We start from the raw sequence: 20,251 nt of genomic DNA, 5'->3' as shown, positions 1-20,251 counted from the left end.
ATATAAAAACTTGAAGCATAAAATCATTTACCAAATTAACCAGATTCGTCATTAAATAATCCAAAAAGGGTTGATATGCCGTAAAACAACACGGCAAAACCAATTTTATGCGTGAGAGAGAGACACACACACACACACACAAATACATAAATAAATCGCTTGTTTCGATACACTTACTGGATGCGGTTGCTTTCACCCTTGCTGGAGCTCTGAGAACAGCAATTTTTTGCATCCGCTTGCTTTAGTTATCAGCCAGTAAGAGAACGAGATATACCCATCCTGGTTCTTTTCGACATCCGTTTTTAGGTGATTTTCACTCTCGATCATTAGGTCGCCACTCAAACCCTTCTATCCAAGCATCTTTTCCACTAACACTCGTCCTTTTCACTTTTTTCCAATTCTAATGCGTGTTACCCACAAAAACATCATACACAAAATAAATAGAAACTTTAATGCAAATATTGAACTTGAATTAATACTTAGTTTTGCATCTCAAATTCAGTAATTGATATTTTTATCAGTAATAAAAATAATGCGATTCATTGTAAGTAAATAGTTTTAAAGTTATATTAAAATTAAGTTTACTTTAGTGATATTTTTATTTTAAGAGTTTTTTGTTTGTTTGTTTTTTTTTTGTAAAGTGATATTTTTTATAGAAGCTTAAAAAATGTGCAAAAGTTTGGACAAATTGTTATCTAACATCAATCTGAAATTGATATGGGGAGTTTGTTTGCGATCTTCCCCGCCCCACACTCTTCCCCCGAGAAGAATCAATCCAGCGAATTCCTGTGCATGCATCTTCTAACAACTTGTCATCCCTCAGCGTCACCAACAAAAAGATATATCGTTATCTATAATATAAATCTCATCTGTCTGTTTAAATGTATGTATGTTTTGCAAAAAATTTCGACAGAGGCGATGAATTTTCACGAGATTGGTATTATTTTGAATATCGAAAAATTGGCCAAAAGCATTAATTCCTTCGCCCTCAACTGGGAAGTTTTATACAGAAAGGGTCGGAATAGACAATACTCTTCTAAAAACTTCAAGAATGTTATTTCCGGTTTAAAATTTTTTTTCATGCTTTCACTGAAACTTTTGACAGCTGATTGGTGCTTATGTAACTTGCCGGATGATTCAGACTTGAAATTTCTGGAGATTGGGTTGTAAACTAGATAAGCACCTACTAATCTAACAACGTTTATTTAATTATTTTGTTTCCTCTTGTTTTCAGGTCATGCACAGATGTCATCTGCTGCATCCTCTTCCTCATCTTTATTCTCGGCTTTGTTGTTGTTTCATATTTTGGTAAGCAAATCTTTTCCTTTTTCTTCATTTAATATTCAAATCTGAAAAAAAATCATCTTTTTTAGGAAAATCGCTCCAGACATGAAGCCACTTGATGTAAGAAATCAAAAAATACTTTAACGCCAAAAACTAGCCAACAATAAGTATTAGGCAGATCGATTCCGACTCTGAAAACAGCAATTCGGTACTTATACATCCTTTGAACCAGACATAACTCGGTATTCGGCTCGGTTTTTCCCAGAACATAACATCAACAACTCTGATTTAACTGCTGTCTGACGTAACATAGCAATCAGTCAATCACAACGCCACATGCTGAGTTTCAACTCTATGTGCATGCCCAACCGAGCAGCAGACGAGAATTTGGAAGAAGAACAACAACAAAAAATCCACCATTTCTTGCATGCAAGTCAGGAAGAGGCGAGAAGATCTAAAAATTTAAAAAAAAAAAAAAAAAAAAAAAAAAGTAAAAGAATTTGACCATCTTGGCACAACAGCTCCAGACACCGGACGCCATAATAGATTTTTGTCAACAGCTGAAACTAATGATAAAATTGATAAATGTGCAATCTGCGGCCGCGAGTGCATCCTAGCAAAAACATTCAAAAGCTTCCTTGCATGTTTGCTACCTCTTCTCCATCCACTTTGCCATCGTCTGATGCCATCGAAAAGTCTGAGGAAAATAAAACATCTTTCTAAAGAAATTTTCCTGGCATTAGAAGAAGAATCCTACTACTCCCATTCAATCAGCAAAAAAAAAAAAAAAACCCTAACCCACCCACTATTGTTGTTTTATAAAAAATACTTGAAAAACATAAACCGCCCTCCCTAAAAATAGTTTGTTTCAATTTTCCTTCATAAAATAAAAAATACTTGACAAAAAAAATCAAAAACATTTTCTTGAAATTATTTATTGAACAAAAAAAAAATAACTTATTTATTTGAAGAAAAGAAAATTTGCTTAAAAATTATGACCCAAAACAACACCTTTTCTTCACACAGTTAATAAAGATTAAAAATAAAAAATTACAGGTTTTTACTTTTTTTTCTACTTTTAAAGTTTGACTATTTTCTTTTAGGTAGAGTTATGATTTCATTGGCAGTGCTCGGAATTATCCGGCTGTTGGGTCATGCTCTGGAGAAAACTGAGCAATGGCCGAGTTACGTCAGGTTCAAAGGATGCATAAGAACCAGCAATTCTTTCACCTTTGTCAGGAACATCGTTGGCGATTAGGTCACATATTGGAATATGAGGGCTAAAAGATAAAATAAGGGAACGGAGTTACAAAGCTGTAAATACAACTTGTAGACATTAGATGTGAACATGCCCTTGTTGTAGTCTACATAGAGGCTGACCCATAGTTACATACTCTATAGATGAGAAATTCTTTAAAATAAACGCTGTTCATGGAAATTCCTTTATATGGCAATTTTGTACTCCAGCCATACACTTACACACATGTGCATAATGAACACGAGTTTTTACTTTTCTCATAATTGTTTATGGTATTTTAGGTCTTGGACTTTAGTTTTATGGAACGTACAATCAGAGTTTTGTCCGGGTATCACCAGTTTACCTTACCCGTCACTTAACTAGATTTTACATTTTTATCTCTTCCGAAATAAGCAAATTAATAGATTAAGTTTCAATAGCAACAACAACTACAACACTCGCCGCTTCAACGCATAAAAATATCTAGATTGGTCCAAATAGTAAAGCTCTTACACCAAGGTCAAATGGTGTATTTCTAATAATGTCCTCATTTTTATTGCCTTTTGAGTTAATCGTTAGGATTGTTAGCGTCATCATTGCCATCATTTGCACCATGTCAAAGTAACGATCATTGTTCTTGAATATCACTATGCTATGATCATGTTTCTGCTTGGTTTTTCTTTCTGCAATTGTTGTATAGTCGACTCGTATCTCCACTATTATATAAAAGTGACTTTGTGAGTCTGTTTGAGTTTCTTCCTTATAGGTTCCGAAACGACTGAGCCTTTTACAAATTTTACACAAAGGTAATTTATATCTGTTAAGTTTGCAGGTTGAAACAAGTAACGTAGAAGCAATACAAATGACGACTCAACAAACAAAGGTAGATCAAATAAGAAGTGTATTAGGAAAAGGTATATTTACAGGATATTTACATAATGGCGTCAAATAAGAGTCTTTGCTGGAGAAACATATCTGCTCTCAGCGGCCTTCGGTGGCTTCTGGTGAACACACACTCAGACTAACTGAGTCTTCCTATTTATGTGTGATTACTATCAACATATGCAAATGAATGTGTGCCACCACAACAATATCTCTGGCAATGTTCTTAGATTTTTTTGTACAGAAATTAATTCGATAAGTATCAAAAATTGAAAAAATTCCGTCTTAAAATACTTTTTCTCTCGTATAGATAAAAAAAATTTTTACAGGGTAATATTTCATTTTACACCGGCAAAGGGAAATAATCAGTTTTGCCAATTTAGCGATTTTCTCGCTAGATCTGGAGATTTTGTTTGCAATTTAGCAGGTTAGAATTTAGATTTAGCGGCTACCAGGTTTTTCTAGAAAATCTGGAAATATTTGAAACCCACAAACCCGCAATTTAAGATAAAAATCAATGAAGCTTGCATGGTCCTCCGTGAGTGCACAGTGAATGAGGCATAAAAAAAATGATCATGTTCAGCATATGCTCCCCCCCCATTTAGTCACAAAAGTCACGAGGAGGCGTCAAATCCTACTGAAAATGAACAAATGCAGTTTTAGGTCTTAGCATATGTAAATTTGAGTTCAGCACCATGCAAAACTGCTAAATAGACACATACAGAAAATTTTGGACAAATATAGTAAAATAGTCCCCAAAATGGAGTGTTTTTATTAGCCCTAAAAGAGCCCCCTGGGGCACACCCAAGAGCTATCGTGAAGTATAGACTAACAAAATTATATAGAAATCAGTTAGTTACAACTTTTCAGAAAGTTTTATAAAAATCCAAGACATCATTTTTTTTTTAATAAGCACAAAAGTGTCAATTTTAGCCATTTTAACCCGAAAGGCACCCCTAGAGTTTTTCCAGAAAATCCGTTCTGTTATATTTTTACTCATATCATGTTTAATGTTTATGCAAAATTTCAAAACATTTCAAGGCATAGTTATTGAGAAAAGTGCAGACAGACAAACGGACAAGGGTTAATTTATAGGTTCTTTTGTCGGGGGACCAAAAAATAAAATCGTTTTTTCCAAGTATATTTTATTGTTATATAGTTTTTCTCTTGTAGACAAATTATTCCTTGTAATATATAATGTTCAATAGAGGATTGATTCTATAATAATATAATAATTCTTACGGTTCATACATTTATGAATGACATACCTGTTGCTGCGTGGCTTTTTTTTTTTTTTTTTTTTTTTTGCTGCTGCCTGGGGGATTTGCTACCGTCTTTGGGGAGCTGGATTCTCCTATAACAAAGCACACATGCAAGACAGACATATGGCGATGTATATTTTTATATTGGTTTATTTCATTCCCAGGCATCTTGTCTTCCACAGCATAGAGTGAAACCGATGATCTCGGACTTGAGGCATTTCTCCGCACTCATTTGAGACCGTTGCTCCCTTATGGGGAGATCTGTTTAACTCCTCTTGCTCCCTCAGCTTCTAGCACCCAACTAACTTACTTACTCAAAACCGGAACCCTTGACACGTCAGATCCGGCTCCTGCTTGGTTTACTTGCGGTGCAACTTACTAGTCACCTAATTTGATTGTCAATCTGACCCGTTGGCCTCTTTACCTGTATGCTTGCTTAAACCCGTTGCTTTCTCACGATTCAAACCTTCGTTGCTTAATTATCCCTCGCCAAATATAGACGGATAGACAGATAATAAATGCTTTCTACCCGGTGTTGCCTGGTTATTACTGAACACCATCATGCTGTGTTCGTATCACTCCATGTCCAGATTATTTTTCAACTCCTGCAAGTTGATTTAAGTTTATAGATTATTTGTTTAAAGGATCACGTTTTTCTAGTGTCTTTGAACATCCTACTCATGCTTGTGTCCCATCCGACTTTTATTAAGGGGTTAATAGAGATAGGGACAAGCAATAGACACAATTTAGACTTTAAGATATTCTGAAAAAAAGGAGAAACACCAAATGGCTATTTTGGCACAGTGGGTAGAGACACAGAGTTCCAATAAGTGTTGCGTTTCAACCTTGTGTCATATATGCGGAACTCAACTCATCATCAAAAAAATATATGAAAATTCACAATTATTAACAATAGATGCTTGCTTTTAAACACGCCTCTCCGTGATCAGCAGACAAGTTTGACCGAAAACGTTTTAAACCAAAAATGACTTTCAACATCCTATGTCAAGGTCAAATCTTTCCCTCTTTTTCCCATGTTAAGAATAGCTTCCAAAATAGAAAAACCATTCTTAACATGAGGAGAGATTGTTGCGAGGCTGATCTTTGATTGCTGATCAGCTATATACTTTAGAAAGTATTGCACAGGCAAAATATGGCAGGAAGGAAGTTGTTGATGCGTCCTGGGCTTCATATTTGTTTTTTACAACCAGTGATAATTCAAGAGCTCAATGTTGTTTCTTGGTTGAGATTGTTGATGTTCAAAATTGTGGTTGATCAGGCTTGGACAATGTTATCTATGCTAATTGCTGCTTATGTCCAAAGATCACATCGCGGTCACCACTTCTTGCAGGGTAAATTGTTCACTGTTTGCCGTATTTTGCTCGTGTTTACTTAGTTGTATGGCCGATCAGCATAGAACGATATGCCCTGCAACAAGGGAACGTCGCATTTTGAAACAATGGAGAACTGAATCTAATATAATCTAATATCTTATGTATTTTGATAATGGAGATCGTTTTATTAGTTGAGTCATGTTTTCGTGTTTCAAGTGAAATATCATGAGTGACTTTTAATTTTTTTACTGATAATTTTAGTTTGATAAATTTGTATTGTCACTAATTTTAATTAGGTCTATTTCCATCAAAGGAATTATTGTGATCGAAGAATACACATCTTAACGTATTGTGAAAGGAAGACTATTTTTTTTTTCTGCTGCTTGTTTAATGCTCGAATTTAAAAACATGATTTTTTTTCAGTAAGAAATTGATGCAAGTTTATACATCATTTGAAGAAATCGTTTTATTTTTTCCTCTTCGAAGATATCCTAAAATATAGCAAAGGTGTGACGGACACTTTAGCTGAAGCAACTATATAATGGTGAAACCAGCTATGCAGTTTCACTTTTATTGATTTAATTCTTGTGTGTGTGTGTGTGTGTGTGTGTGTGTATATATATATAATTTACTATAATAATTATTAAATACCTACAGACACTAGTGTTTCATCCTTTCAGGAATCATCAGTGCAGGGTGTCAGGATTAACACCGATTGATAGATTCGAACCCGGCAACAGAAGCCATCTCTGGCTTCATTAGCAAGGACCTAATCCATTCGGCTACCATTATCTGCGAGAAATATTGTTGAAATTTAAACATTTATTTTTAAACGTTTTTAACGTCTTTCAGAGTGATCTAATCATATGATGATCTTCACATGAGCCAAATTGATCGGCTTTTTATTTCAACTGAAAGTGCTCAACGATAAGAAACAAGTTTCTTAAAGGGGCTGGCATAATTATTTACGATAATAATTATTAAATACCTATATATATATATATTTGTGTGTGTGTGTGTGTATTTTGTAAATTAAAAATAAACAAATAAAGACTAGTTAATAATACAAAAAAATAATTAAGGATAAATAATAATAAAATTAAATAATATCTAGTATCAACATACGACATTAATAAATTATGCATCTGAAACAGATAAAGTAATTTCCAATTTCTGCGAACTCGCTTCATCTACAATAAAACCCATTATACACGTTTGAAAGTGAAAAACCCGCATGACGAAGGAAAGACATCCCGAAATATAGCGTCAAGGACATACCGCCTAATGGAAGTAGCATCCTACATGTAAAATGCACGAAAAAAAAAACCCCTGTATATATGTTTTGTTATACATACACACATGAATTATACAAATAAAAGTGAAGCTGCATAGCTGGTTTCATTATTATATTTTAAGTTTGAGTCTGTCTGTCACACCGTTGCATTGTTTTGCTTATTCTAGGATTTGATATTCTAGTGAGAAATATAATAAATTTATAACTTAAAATATTGCAGCATTAAGGGGTTTTTTTTTTTTATTCAATATAACATTATATAACCAATTCTTAATTGTAATATTTTAAGGGTATTTTTTATATTAGGCTCACCTCCACAATTTTCTTTTAAATGACAACTTTTATAGGTTTTTCGACTATGCTGAATACGAAAATCGCATTGAAATTTTGCAGAAATAAGTAGTTATCGAGATATAGAAAGTTGTATTATGCATTGTATTCTTTGGCGGCCATCTTTTATACGCATGTGCAGTGTCAGTCATAGATGAGTAGATTTGTTTATGGCACGCATGTAAAAAAGATGGCCGCCAAAGAATACAATGCATAATACAACTTGTATCTCGATAAATACGTATTTCTGAAAGATTTCAATGCGATTTTCCTATTCAGCATAGTCGAAAACCGTTAAAACTCGTCATCTAAAAGAAAATTGTGGTGGTGGACCTAATCTGAAAATTTACCATTTTAAGTTATAAATTTATATTTTTTTACTAGAATATTGTCTTTTTCTTTCCGGCTTTAACAACTAGTCCCTTTACTTTTCCACGTTTAAATCTTAATCATATTACTTTTCATGCGCGCATTTTTCTATGTAATCCATGATTTTTCCAGGCTTTGTTTTGAAATAATATTTTCTCTGTTTCACTTGTTACCTGTGAATTAGCGACAGATTGAGACAGCGGTGAATTATTAGTGACAATTTTTGTTTTATATCCGGTTACGTCATCATTTCCGCTGTTCTCAGCCGATTTGAGGTACCATAACAGATTTGGTTGCTATGATAACAAACAGCCAATAAAAAAAACAACAACAAAAAACGTCTCTCCGTTCCTTAGGTTCTGAGAATTTTTGAACACAGTAATTTTATAACATTTGTTTTTACTGAATGAAAATTGAAATTTTTTTTTCAAAATGTAGCTGACAAGGTGACCTATGAACTGTAAAAATTGTTTTGAATTTTGTTGCAAAATAGGTGAGCGGTGAAACTTTAAAGTAGTTCTAAATGAGTAAAACTAACACTTAACCATATATTCAAACACGCCCGTGTTTAAATGATATATATGTGTGTATGTGTATGTAGTCAGGTCATGTCATATGCTACTGGTACCATGTAACCCAGTACTATCTGCCTCATGGTCAGGTCACCGGTGACTAAACTGGTTCCCCCACCAGACTTGTTTGGTGAGGAGGGTGGCTAGTCTCCCTGAAGGATTAAAAACAAGACCTTCCAAAGGGTGAATGAACCCTTTTTCAGGATCAACGGCCAACTAGCACTGTGTGTGTGTGTGTGTTCGGGTGCAGAGAGCTCCTGTAAGCCATGGTGAAGGCAACCTTTCTAGGAGAAGCAAATCTCTGATTTAAAAAAAACATAAAGCAGAAGACCAGTACCCGCATTAAGCTGGTCTGCAATTTAACTTGTTGCTGGCTATCTTGCTCTTGCTTGTTGCTGGATTTCAACATTTTGAACCGAAAGAGAGACTTAGCTGTCGTACAAAGCTAAGACTCTGTAACATCATCTGTGTATAGATACTCCCTCAGGCATTTGTCTATAAAATGGTCCTGTGGCGATGGAAGCCATTTTTGGGCTCATGGACTTTAAGTGTCTGAGGGAGTGGCACTCGTCTGACACGACGTTGCAATCATCATCATAAATGTGTGTGTGTGTGTGTGTGTGTGCGCGCGCACGCGCGAATTCACCTCTCATCCCTTTTTTGTTTTTAAGATGGAATCGCTTGATTGTGGAAGACAAGATGCAAGTAAGCAAGTTCCGCAGTTTTATAATTAATTAGATCTCCTCAAAGATTTTCGTGTCAACATTATCCGATTCTAAATTTGTCTCCATTTTCTTATCTTAAACAGCTTTCACCCGAGGAGACTACAAACTGTTGCTATATCCAATGGACACAGAGAAACAACTGTGTGGATACGGAGAATTAAAGTAAGTTACATTTTAAATCTACCAAACTATAACAACATTTGTGCCCGGGCAACGCCACATGGCCTTGCTGGTATGTGACGCTATTGTCAATTTGAAAAAAAAAATCTATAAATTTATTAAATCCTAGCAGGTCGTTCGTCATTACCTGGTCGTAAGATATGCTTAAATATGATATTCTAATTCATGCAGGTTACATATCTATTATTATAGAGACAATTTTCTATCGATTATTATATTGAACCTAATATATAGTAGTGAGATCAAAACTAAAATATATACATATATGATTTGGGTACCATCAGCTAGAATCAAAACCAAAACATACAACCCTCCACCCTCATTTCTTAGCCTCTGAAGCCATGTCCATATCCATATATATATCTATAATATAAAGCTGTGTGTGTGTGTGTGGTCACGAATAGGCTCCTATGTGGTTGACTATTTTTAAAAACTGATTACATATAATGATAGAAGATATGTCGCAGATCAGGAATGGGTATGTTTGATCTGGCAGAACGGTGGTTCATAAAAATTGTGGAGGTCTGCATTCGCGCCTGGCCCCCAAAGTATGAAAAAAAAAACGTTTACAAGTGTTTTTGATATAGATGTACATAAGAATACTTTGATAAGTATGTTTTAACTTAAATAGGGATGGTATAATAAAATTGTGAGGTTTGCGTTCGCGCCTGGCCTCCATAGAATGAAAATAGGCACAAACTTTAATAAAGACTTTTCATATCTATCTGCGTAAGTATACTTTGATAATTATGTTTCAGTTTGAAGAAATATGGTATAATAAAATTATGGGGTGCTCGTTCGCGCCTGACTGCATAGAATGGAAATATGTCACAAAGTTTAACAAAGTTTTTTAATATAGATCCACAAAATATTGTGATAAGTGTTTCAGTGTGAACAGGTATGGTATAATAAATTATGGGGATTATCTATTTTATTTTTACTTTCATCATATTTTGCTTTGGTTTTGATACGCCCAAATTCGAAGCTATCTCTTTACAACCCTTCCTTTTCATAACCTATCATACTTTCATAAATCAGAGTCCATTTTCTGTAGGCTGTTTTTGAACCCAGCCAACGACGGTTACTTTTGCTAGTATATATATCCACAGAAATATATTTTATTTTCTTATAATATATACCAATCCTTATTTAATAAGTTCAATGTAATTACAGAGCAATATATGAATAAATGACAAGACTATTCCAAAATTCATGATGTTGATCATCTTATAATTTATTCCTTTAATTCAGTTGACATTTACAATTCTTGACAGTATCTGTTTCGTAGTGCAAAATCAATCACTTAATTATTAATATCAATACTGATTGATATAATAATGAAGTGATTGATTTTGTGCTACTAAACAGATACTCTCAAGAATTGTAAATGTCAACTGAATTTTTTTCGATGTTTTGATTACCCCCCCCCCCCTCCCGCTTAAGTTTTAACGTTTGTTTTTCTGTTTTCTCTTTTTACTTCGCTTATTCTTAGGTTATCATTAACACCCCCCCACACCCACCCGACCACACACACCACCAAACACTCGGGCAACGCCGGGTACCCCCCACCCCACCCCGCTAGTAATAAATAAATTACAAAAGCAAGATAAGTTACTTTTCTACCTTTCTGGAAAATAAGAAATAAAACAAAATGGTGGTAGAAATCCACCCAATAAATGTTACCGTGACATTTATTGTTTTTTTTTTTTGGTCCCTCTTGTCCGTTTGTCTGTTCGTCTGTCTGCACTTTTCTCAATAACTACGCCTCGGGATTTTTTTAAATTTTGCACAAACATGATACGAGTAAAAAAGTAAAAACGGATTTTCCGGGAAAACTTTCAGGCTAAAATGGCTAAAATTGACACTTTTGTGCTTATTAAACCTTGGATTTGTATAAAACTTTCTGAAAAGTTGTAACTAACTGATTTCCGTATAATTTTGTTTTTCTATTCTTCACGATAACTCTTGGGTGTGCCCCAGGGGCTCTTTTAGGGCTAATAAAAACACTCCATTTTTGGAACTATTTTACCATATTTGTCCAAAATTTTCTGTGTATGTCTATTTAGCAGTTTTGCATGGTGCTGAACTCAAATTGGGGACTTTTGGGGCTAAGTAGAGTGGGTGGGGGGGTGCAAATGATAGACTTAGTCATTTCTTTTTTTGCATGGTGCAGAAGTTCTGCACTGCAGAAGTTCTGCACTGCAGAACTCAAATTTCCACCAGGATTTGACGTCCCCATTTTGGGGCTAAATGGGGGGAGGGGCGCAAATGCTGAATGTAGTAACTTTTTTTATGCCTCGTTCACTATGCACTCACAGGGGACCATGCATGTTCCAGTTGTTTTTAATTGTCGAGACTTCAAATAAGTAAAGACACTGCAGCCATTTTTTTTTTATTGTTATGTAGCGCTTAACACTTGTCTTTCGAACCAAATAAACATTTTAAATTAAATAAAAACGCTAAAAACTTATTCAGATTGGTAGAAAAGTAATTTATTTTGCGTTTGATAACATTTGTTATATATTTGTTTTTTTGTTGTTTATTTTTGTTGTTTCTTTTGCAATTGCTTGGTAACTCAGTGAATTGCAAAACAAATGCCGAAAATTTAATTTAAAAAAAAATAAATAAATAAAAATGTTTTTTTTTTGTTTTTTTTTTTCGGTCATACATTTTCATATAATGACAACTTTCATTAAAAACTTATTGAATTGTCTACCCTTATTCCGAGTGGAAGTCTCCAAAAATGAAAAAAAAAAAAAAAATATATGCGAAGGTGAAAATACATTGCAAGTTTTTCTATATTTTTGATTTTTAATAAAGGGGTATTGTTGACCTAAGATGAGAATAGTAATTTGAACAACTAATACAAATTTGAATTGTCTCCCCCCCCCCTACTCTGAGTGGAAGTCTTCAAAAATGAAAATAAATGTCCCCGAAGACTAAAATGCATAAGTTCCGGTGCTTATTCAGATTGGCACTTCTGACAGTAATTAAATATAAAGAAAATGCAGATACGTCTGTATGATGTATGCACCAGTCACATAATGAAGATGAAGTATTCCAAAAATCACGTAATTTGATCAACTAGTTTTTTTCTATTCAAGAAAATCAAATTTTTTCAACTAAGTGAGTCGTGTTTTCGTTGGGCATGATTAAATCCGATGAAATAACAAAGGGAGAAACAACTCAAATCGACGTGTTGATGTGAAAACTCAGCCTTACGTTCAGTGCAGTTTAGTAATAAAATTGCTAAAAATCGTAAATTTTGATTTTCTTAGTTTTGAATTTTTTAGTTTTGAATAAACCTACTAGATCGATTTACATAATTTTTGGAATATGACATCTTTGTTCTATATACAGACTTTTCTGTATTTTCTTTTTCACTTTTAATTGCTGCCATAAGTGCCAATTTGAATAAGCACCAAAGTTGCCATTTTTATTCGAGATGAGAACAGTAAACGAAACAACTAATCCAAGTTGTTCATTATTTTTTTTCTGCTTTTCTTTATTGATTTTTATTTATTTCTGAAATGTATATGCTTAAAAAAGAAAGTAAATAAACCATTTGTTTTCTTTGTTTTGTAGAGATAAACCCAACTTGTTATTCTTCGACATTTCACGATGCGCAACACCTGCCATCTTCCTCATGGGGTGTCCGACCACACAGGTAAACAAACAATTATTATCACAAAAAAAAAAAAAAATTATTATTTGCGAGGAACTGAAAATGCAGAAGATTTGCGCGAAATTTGTCCCATGGGTGTTCAGATAAGAAAGAAAGATGTCATTGCCATCAAGACTGTTCCTCATCCTCCCTAATATCCAGACCTTGTTCCCTGCGACTTTTGGTTATTCCCTAAGCTCAAGGAAACCCTTAGAGGCTGTCGTTATGAGACAATTGAGATGAAAGACGGTGTGATGAGTCACTGACATGCTCACACAAGAAGACTTCTATGGGGCCTTCTGGAACGGTACAACAAGTGCATTGCAGTCGGAGGAGATTACTTCGAAGGGACAAGTTTCATGTGTGTACTATCAATAAAAGTGCCTAATGAAAAAGTCTGGAAACTAATTAAAGGCACCACACACACACACACACACACACACACATAATATATAATTATTTACCATAGTAATTATTAAATACCTACAGACACTAGTGTTTCATCCTTTCGAGAATCATCAGTGCAGGATGTCACGATTACCGCCGGTCGGGAGATACAAAACCCGGCAACGAAGCCGTCTCGGACTCCATTAGCAAGAACCAAATCCACTCTGCCACCGCCAACTGCAAGAAATATCGTTGAAATTTAAACGTTTATTTTTAAATGTTTTAACGTCTGTCAGAGATCTGATGATTATAACACCATGATCTTTGCATGCGAGTTAAAGTGACCAACTTTATTTCAACTGTAAAGTACTCGACGATAAGAAACGAGTATCTTAAAGGGACTGACATAATTATCTATGAATATAAAAGCGAAAATGTATGTATGTGTGTTCGCTTTTTCTGTATGTCTACAAAAGGCATTTTTCAGAGAAGCGGTCGCTCGCTTCACAACTTTTTAAAACTTTTTATATCGCATATAAATCGTAATATCTCACAGTTAACAACAAAGCTCGCCTGTCTATTTAATTTGCTCGATTTCAGGAAGATAAATATTCAACATTTGTCGCTCGCTGCATGTGGGTTAGTCTTTTTCCTATAACATCTTGGGGAAAATAAAAATCCCGCAATCAAACTTGACCTCATTAACTCATTAAAACGGGCACCTGCCAAATCCAAGTAATTAAATAAATTCAAACGTGTTTCTCGTTAGCATCTCGCGGTGGGGCAATCGTTAACGTCGCAGGTTTTTTTTGTTTTGTTTTTTCACACTTTAATTTACAACTTTGCCTCAAGGGTTCGGGTTCGATTCTCATACTTACTTTTTTCTTTTTTTTAACCCCCCCACATCCGGAGTTTCCACACACACCTCCAAACACCCGGGCAACGCCGGGTACCCCTCGCTAGTTTATTATAATTATTAAATACCTACAGACACTAGTGTTTCATCCTTCTCTTCTGAAAATGTAAACAAGGCATTTCAGGCGACTTAAAGTGCATTTGTGTGTAATATATATATATATATATATATATATATATATTCACACACACATATCTACCGCTTACATTCACAAAGTATACATTCCACTTTCTTCCAAAGCATAAACCACACCCAAAAATCTATCTATATATCTATAAAAGTGAACGTGTCTGTGTGTCTACATTTCCCTACGCAATAACTCAATTTTCAGTCTACAGACTCGAAATTTGATATACAGGGTACTGAGATTTGGGAAAATCTTTGACCCCCTAACAGCCAAATTTCTGGCTGAAAACGGATTACAAAGTTTAACGATTTGACCTTTGAGAAATCTACCAATTTTGGGTCTAAACACTTGAGATTTTAGATATAGGTTCCTTGGACATGGATCTAACTTAATAACTTGATTTGATCCCAAAACAATAAATGTTAAGGGGTCATAATAGGGGTCAAAGTTAAAAAAATAAATTGACCTTTGCGGTCTCTACCAAATTACTCAGACAATTTCTGTTCTAAACATTTGAAATTTTACATAAAGAGTATTCAGAGATAGGGCAAGCTTTTTAATCAGTTTGGGTCGAAAATTTGAGCTACCAATATATAAATGTATGTATGTATGTTTGCATGTCTGCCTAAAACTTTCGACAAAGGCGACGGATTTTCACAAGGTCAGTATCGTTTTGAAGCTCGATCCTTCAGACGACAGATACCGAAAAATTGGCTAAAAACATTAATTTCTTCACCTTCAACTGGGCACTTTTCAACAGGGAGAGGTCGCTTTTTTCACCAATATTTTCGATTGTCTAGCTTTAATTTAAACCTACAGCACTTCCGGTTTGCCGGTGGTCGTAACAGCAAAGACATCACGTTTTTTCCCGTTCTTTTCCTCCTTCGGTACGGAGTCTGCCTTCCTACTACTACCTTTTTTTTTTTTTCTCAACACACACCTCCAAACACCCGGGCAACGCTGGACACCCATGCTAATATCTTATAAAAAACGAATGTAATCTTGACTCTCTTTTCAATAGCGTTCCTTTTTTGGTCTGATGAAGTCGTCCCTTTTGGATTTTACTGAAACACGTATGCACATCTGTAACCAATAATGTTTGTATAATAAACAGATTATATATATATATATACTTGCGGGGGTACTCGGCCTTGCCCCATTGTTTGGAGGTGTGTGTAAGGGGAGGTAAAGTAAATAATAAGCGGAGTAATAACCCTGGTTCACTATTTTAAAAAGAAAAACCAAAAAAAAAAAAAAAAAAAAAAAAAGCAGCGAACAAACGTATAACTTATTTAAAAGATAAATCGGAAAAACAAAAAGCGAAAATTGGGAAAAAATGAACATGTTTTGAAAAACAAAATAAAAACAAAAAAAAACACAGCGGAAAAGAAAAAAATGGCATAAATAACCCTTCGATTCGCTTAATTCGATTCACTTAAGTCTAATGGTGCGTTTCACTCTGTAGAAAATGAACGTTAAAATTCCATTCTAGTTTTTTTTAGCCAACTACAAAACAAAATAAAGCGAAAGAAAAAATGGCATAAATAAACCTTGATTCGCTTAAGTCCATGGCGCGTTTGACACAGTAGAAAACATAGAATGAAAAGGAACGCTGAAATGCCATTCCAGTTTTTTAAAGCAACTACGAAGTAAAGAAAACCCAAACCGGTGTTTCTTCCTACTGTTCCTTGTGAACGAATCTGCAACGGTGTAAGTGGTAGCAGGGGTAGGAGGAATTTATTAGAGAGAACAGATTTTACAACTTCCATTGATTCTAACCGATTTTGGCAGTGAAGAGAAAAAATATAGGAATCTACAAGGAAATGTAGAGGTAATAGGCCTATAACACACCTCAGATAATGTGCTGCAGTTTGTGCATATTACATTCGTATGAAATGTCTTGACTTTTAATCCTATTAAGGTCAAAGTCACAGGGGAAAAAATGAGTTCATTTTTATATATATATATATATATATATATATATATATATATATATTCACAAAAATCTATATAAAATGTGAACATCCCTAGGGTGTATTTTCTTATGTGTTACAATTGTTTCACAACTATTTGAACAATTTTGGATATATGATTTAAAAATATTTCAAAATAGCTACTCTTCAGATGGCAAAATACACTATTTATACATATATAGATGCATGCATAATCTCTATCTTAAGAGATCAAGCAATTGGACCTACCTACACACCACCCTTATATTTTCTTTGTTATTTTTCGATAGCCTTTGTATTTAGTAATTACTCTACTTTCGTATTTCTACTTTTTAAATGATATTTCAACCAATTAATATTAATTGAATCTTTTGTATTTTTTTATTTTAATTATTTCTTTTCCCCAATTTATTTCATTTTCAAATTCTAATTTCTACTTAGATGTTCGATTATTTCTTCCTCAATCTGCAATAGTTTTGTATAAACTTTTACATTTTTACGATCTGCTGATTAATTTTTGCTTAACATTATTTCTTAAGAAGGAACTGTGATTAAAAGGTTAGTTAAATATTAAAATTTATCTTCATTCCATACTGGTTATGTCAAAAATTTTTAAATTTATCTTTTCAATTATCATTATCGAAGTATTTTATTTTAATTTTTATCTTTTCTCTTTATTATCATCCGTAAAATCTTTACATTCTAAGGGAGATAACTCTATTTAATTTTTATCAATTAATCGAAGTTCCATGCGTTAATATTTTAATATTTAGACTTTAGTATTTATTAATCACCTTTGTTTAATTTTCAACTTATCATTCTAACATTATCTTCTTTATTACAATCTCAGTTCAATTTCTCACTTAGTTTTCTTCCATTTTATATTTTGATTAAATTTATTTTAATCTGTCCTAATTCTTGTGTTATTGAAATTACCCGCGTGTTATTTTATTGCCCATAGCGATTATTAAAATTAAAATTACTTCTATTTCTTCTATTTAGTTTATAATCATTTTAATTTTTATATTTTGAGTTGATGATCTAATAATTTATTTATTGCAACATTAGGGAGATAACTCTATTTAATTTTTATCAATTAATCGAAATTCCATGCGTTAATATTTTAATATTTTGACTTTAGTATTCATTAATCACCTCGGTTTAATTTTAAACTTACAGTTCTAATATTATCCTCTTTATATCAATCTAGGTTCAATTTCTCATTAGTTTTCTTCAATTTTATATTTTGATTAAATTTATTTTGATCCATCCTAATCTGTCTCTCAATATCTTGCAGTTACTTAATGTTTGATTTTTTTTTTCCGTTCTTGTGTCATTGCAATTACCCTCATGTTATTTTATTAACGATTATCAAAATTAAAATTACTTCTATTTCTTCTATTTGGGTTGTAATCATTTTAGTTTTTATATTTTAAGTTGATGATCTAATAATTTATTTATTCCACCGTTTTAAAATCTTGGTATTAAATTTAACTTTCCACACTTACATTTCATCCTCAACATTTTCTGTAAAGTTTTCCTTTTTTAAATTTATTTTAATCAAGTTTTAGGCGTGATTACAGGAATGTATTTCTATGAAGACAAATATTATTGAGCTTAACTTAATATTTTCTTTTATAATTTTAAAAGCAGACAAAATGCCTAAGTGAACCATGTTTAAGGTGCAAAAATCATAAATGCATGTTTTTTTAAGGGGAAGGAGGGTGTTAAGAAAATTTTAAAAACAAATATAGAAACTTAGAATAACACAATAGTTTTTTTTTTTAAAACAAAATAGACATTTTTTTTTTTTTTAATAACGCATGAATATTATTTGGATTCATCAGACTGCTGTTCTCATCTTGAGGGTGATTTTCAGAACGTTTCAGTCGATGTAACCTCCTACTTTCTTCAGGGGTATCTTGTAGAACTCTGGAAAGTTCCTGTCGAACTCTGGAATTTGGACGGAATTTCGAGCAGAACCCTTTATTTATTTCATGGAGTTCTGTCAGCCATGACTGGATAGAAGTCTTAATTAATTCGCAAGTGTATTTTTCGGTCGCACACACTGAGGATTGAACCTTCAACCTTCAGGAGAATATCACTTTTTATGATTGATTTTTTTCCCAGTTCTCTAACCACTGCACCACAGACAATTCAAGTACGAATTTTAGGAGCCTTAAACCTATTTTTATTTCTAGTTATATATATATATATATATATATGGTGTCCACAAAGTCTGGCTACATTATGTAGCCAGACTTTGTGGGCACCGTGTAGATTATGCAGCCAGACTTTGTGGGCACCGTGTAGATTATGCAGCCAGACTTAGTGGGCACCATGTATGTGTATATATATATATATATATATATATATATATATATATATATAATCTCAATGTTTTGACATTACTTGTATATATTATCTATTATTTATAATTAATGGTTCCCATATCGTATTAAGAAAGTCGGAGGTTACATCGACCAAAACGTTGTAAAAATCACACTCAAGATGAGAACAGTAGTTCGCTGAATCCAAATAATACGATTAACCAATCCTCATCTCAAAAATTCAGAAACGTGATGTCTGTTTTGTTTAAAAAAAACAACAAAAAAAACTGTTGTGTTATTGTATTTGTCAGTCGCTCACACTGAGAATTTAACCTTCAGCCTTCAGTTTTACAATTGATTTTTTTAACTCCAGAAATGTGTGATAAAAACTTTGTTCATGTTTTATTAAAAATAAAAAATGTCTATTTTATTTTAAAAAACAAATAGAAACTCTGTTTTATGTTATTATAAATTTCTTATATTTATTTAAAAAAAAAACAAACTTTTATAACAAAAGAAAACGTACATTTATTTTCCATTCGATCCTGAAATTGTATTTGTCTGCCCCTGCTATGTGCTCTTCCCATGTTCCAAGTGAAAACCAAAAACGTTATTCCGTCCTAGTCGTGCCAAAATGTTACCTTAACTTTTTTCTTATTGATTTTGAATAATAAAGTATCCATCAGATGAGAAAGTGTTAAAAAAAATCAAAGGTTTTACCTTTCTTCATATTATTCGGATTCTTCGGACTACTGTTCAGTTTGATGTCATTCTCATAACGTTTCGATCGATGCAACCACCGATCTTCTTCAGGTGTATCTTGTCAAACTCGAGAATATCTCTGAACTTGTGAATTTGGACAGAATTTCAAACGGAATCCTTTATTTACTTCATGGAGGTAGCATGCTCTCGTTCCGTCAGCCATGACTGGATATAGGTCCTAAGTAATTCGCAGTTGTATTTGTCAATCGCTCACACTGAGAATTGAACCTTCAACCTTCAGTTTTACAATTGATTTTCCAAGTACTTTAACCACTGGTTTATGGAACGAGAGCATGCTTCTTCTGTGCAGTAAATGAAGGGTTCCATTCGAAATTCCGTCCGAATTTCTGAGTTTGACAGAGATATTCCAGAGTTCGGCAAGATACACCTGAAGAAAGTCTGAGGTTACATTGACTGAAACGTTGTGAAAATAACACTCACAATGAGAACATTAGTCAGAAAAATTCAAATAATATGAATAACCAATCCTCATCTAAAAAAATTTCAGAAACGTTTTCCCTTTTATGTATTTATTTTATAATTAGTCCTTTCCCTGTGGTGCGACGGTCAAATGTTATTAAAACAATGTATGGTGAAGAAACATCTTTTATTTGGACTTTTATTAAGCATATGGATGCTGTAAA

The 20,251-nt window shown here is 33.4% G+C and overlaps 1 protein-coding gene across 8 annotated transcripts in view; it reads left to right on the top strand.

The window, feature by feature from the left end:
• Window positions 1-20,251, top strand: part of LOC145268736 (choline transporter-like protein 2) — a 382,616-nt gene that overhangs the window by 291,670 nt on the left and 70,695 nt on the right. For all 8 annotated transcript variants that reach the window (XM_080124315.1, XM_080124314.1, XM_080124319.1 and 5 more), the window contains 3 exons: window positions 1,235-1,308; window positions 9,373-9,451; window positions 13,055-13,136. In XM_080124315.1, coding sequence (XP_079980441.1) covers window positions 1,235-1,308; window positions 9,373-9,451; window positions 13,055-13,136 — 235 coding nt within the window. The remainder of the gene's footprint in view (window positions 1-1,234; window positions 1,309-9,372; window positions 9,452-13,054; window positions 13,137-20,251) is intronic.

The sequence above is a fragment of the Euprymna scolopes genome, chromosome 44, assembly GCF_053919585.1.
Source record: "Euprymna scolopes isolate OS-2025 chromosome 44, ASM5391958v1, whole genome shotgun sequence".
Classification (NCBI taxonomy): domain Eukaryota; kingdom Metazoa; phylum Mollusca; class Cephalopoda; order Sepiida; family Sepiolidae; genus Euprymna; species Euprymna scolopes.
The sequence above is the reverse complement of the archived record's forward strand: the minus strand, read 5'-3'. Positions and strand labels throughout refer to the sequence as shown.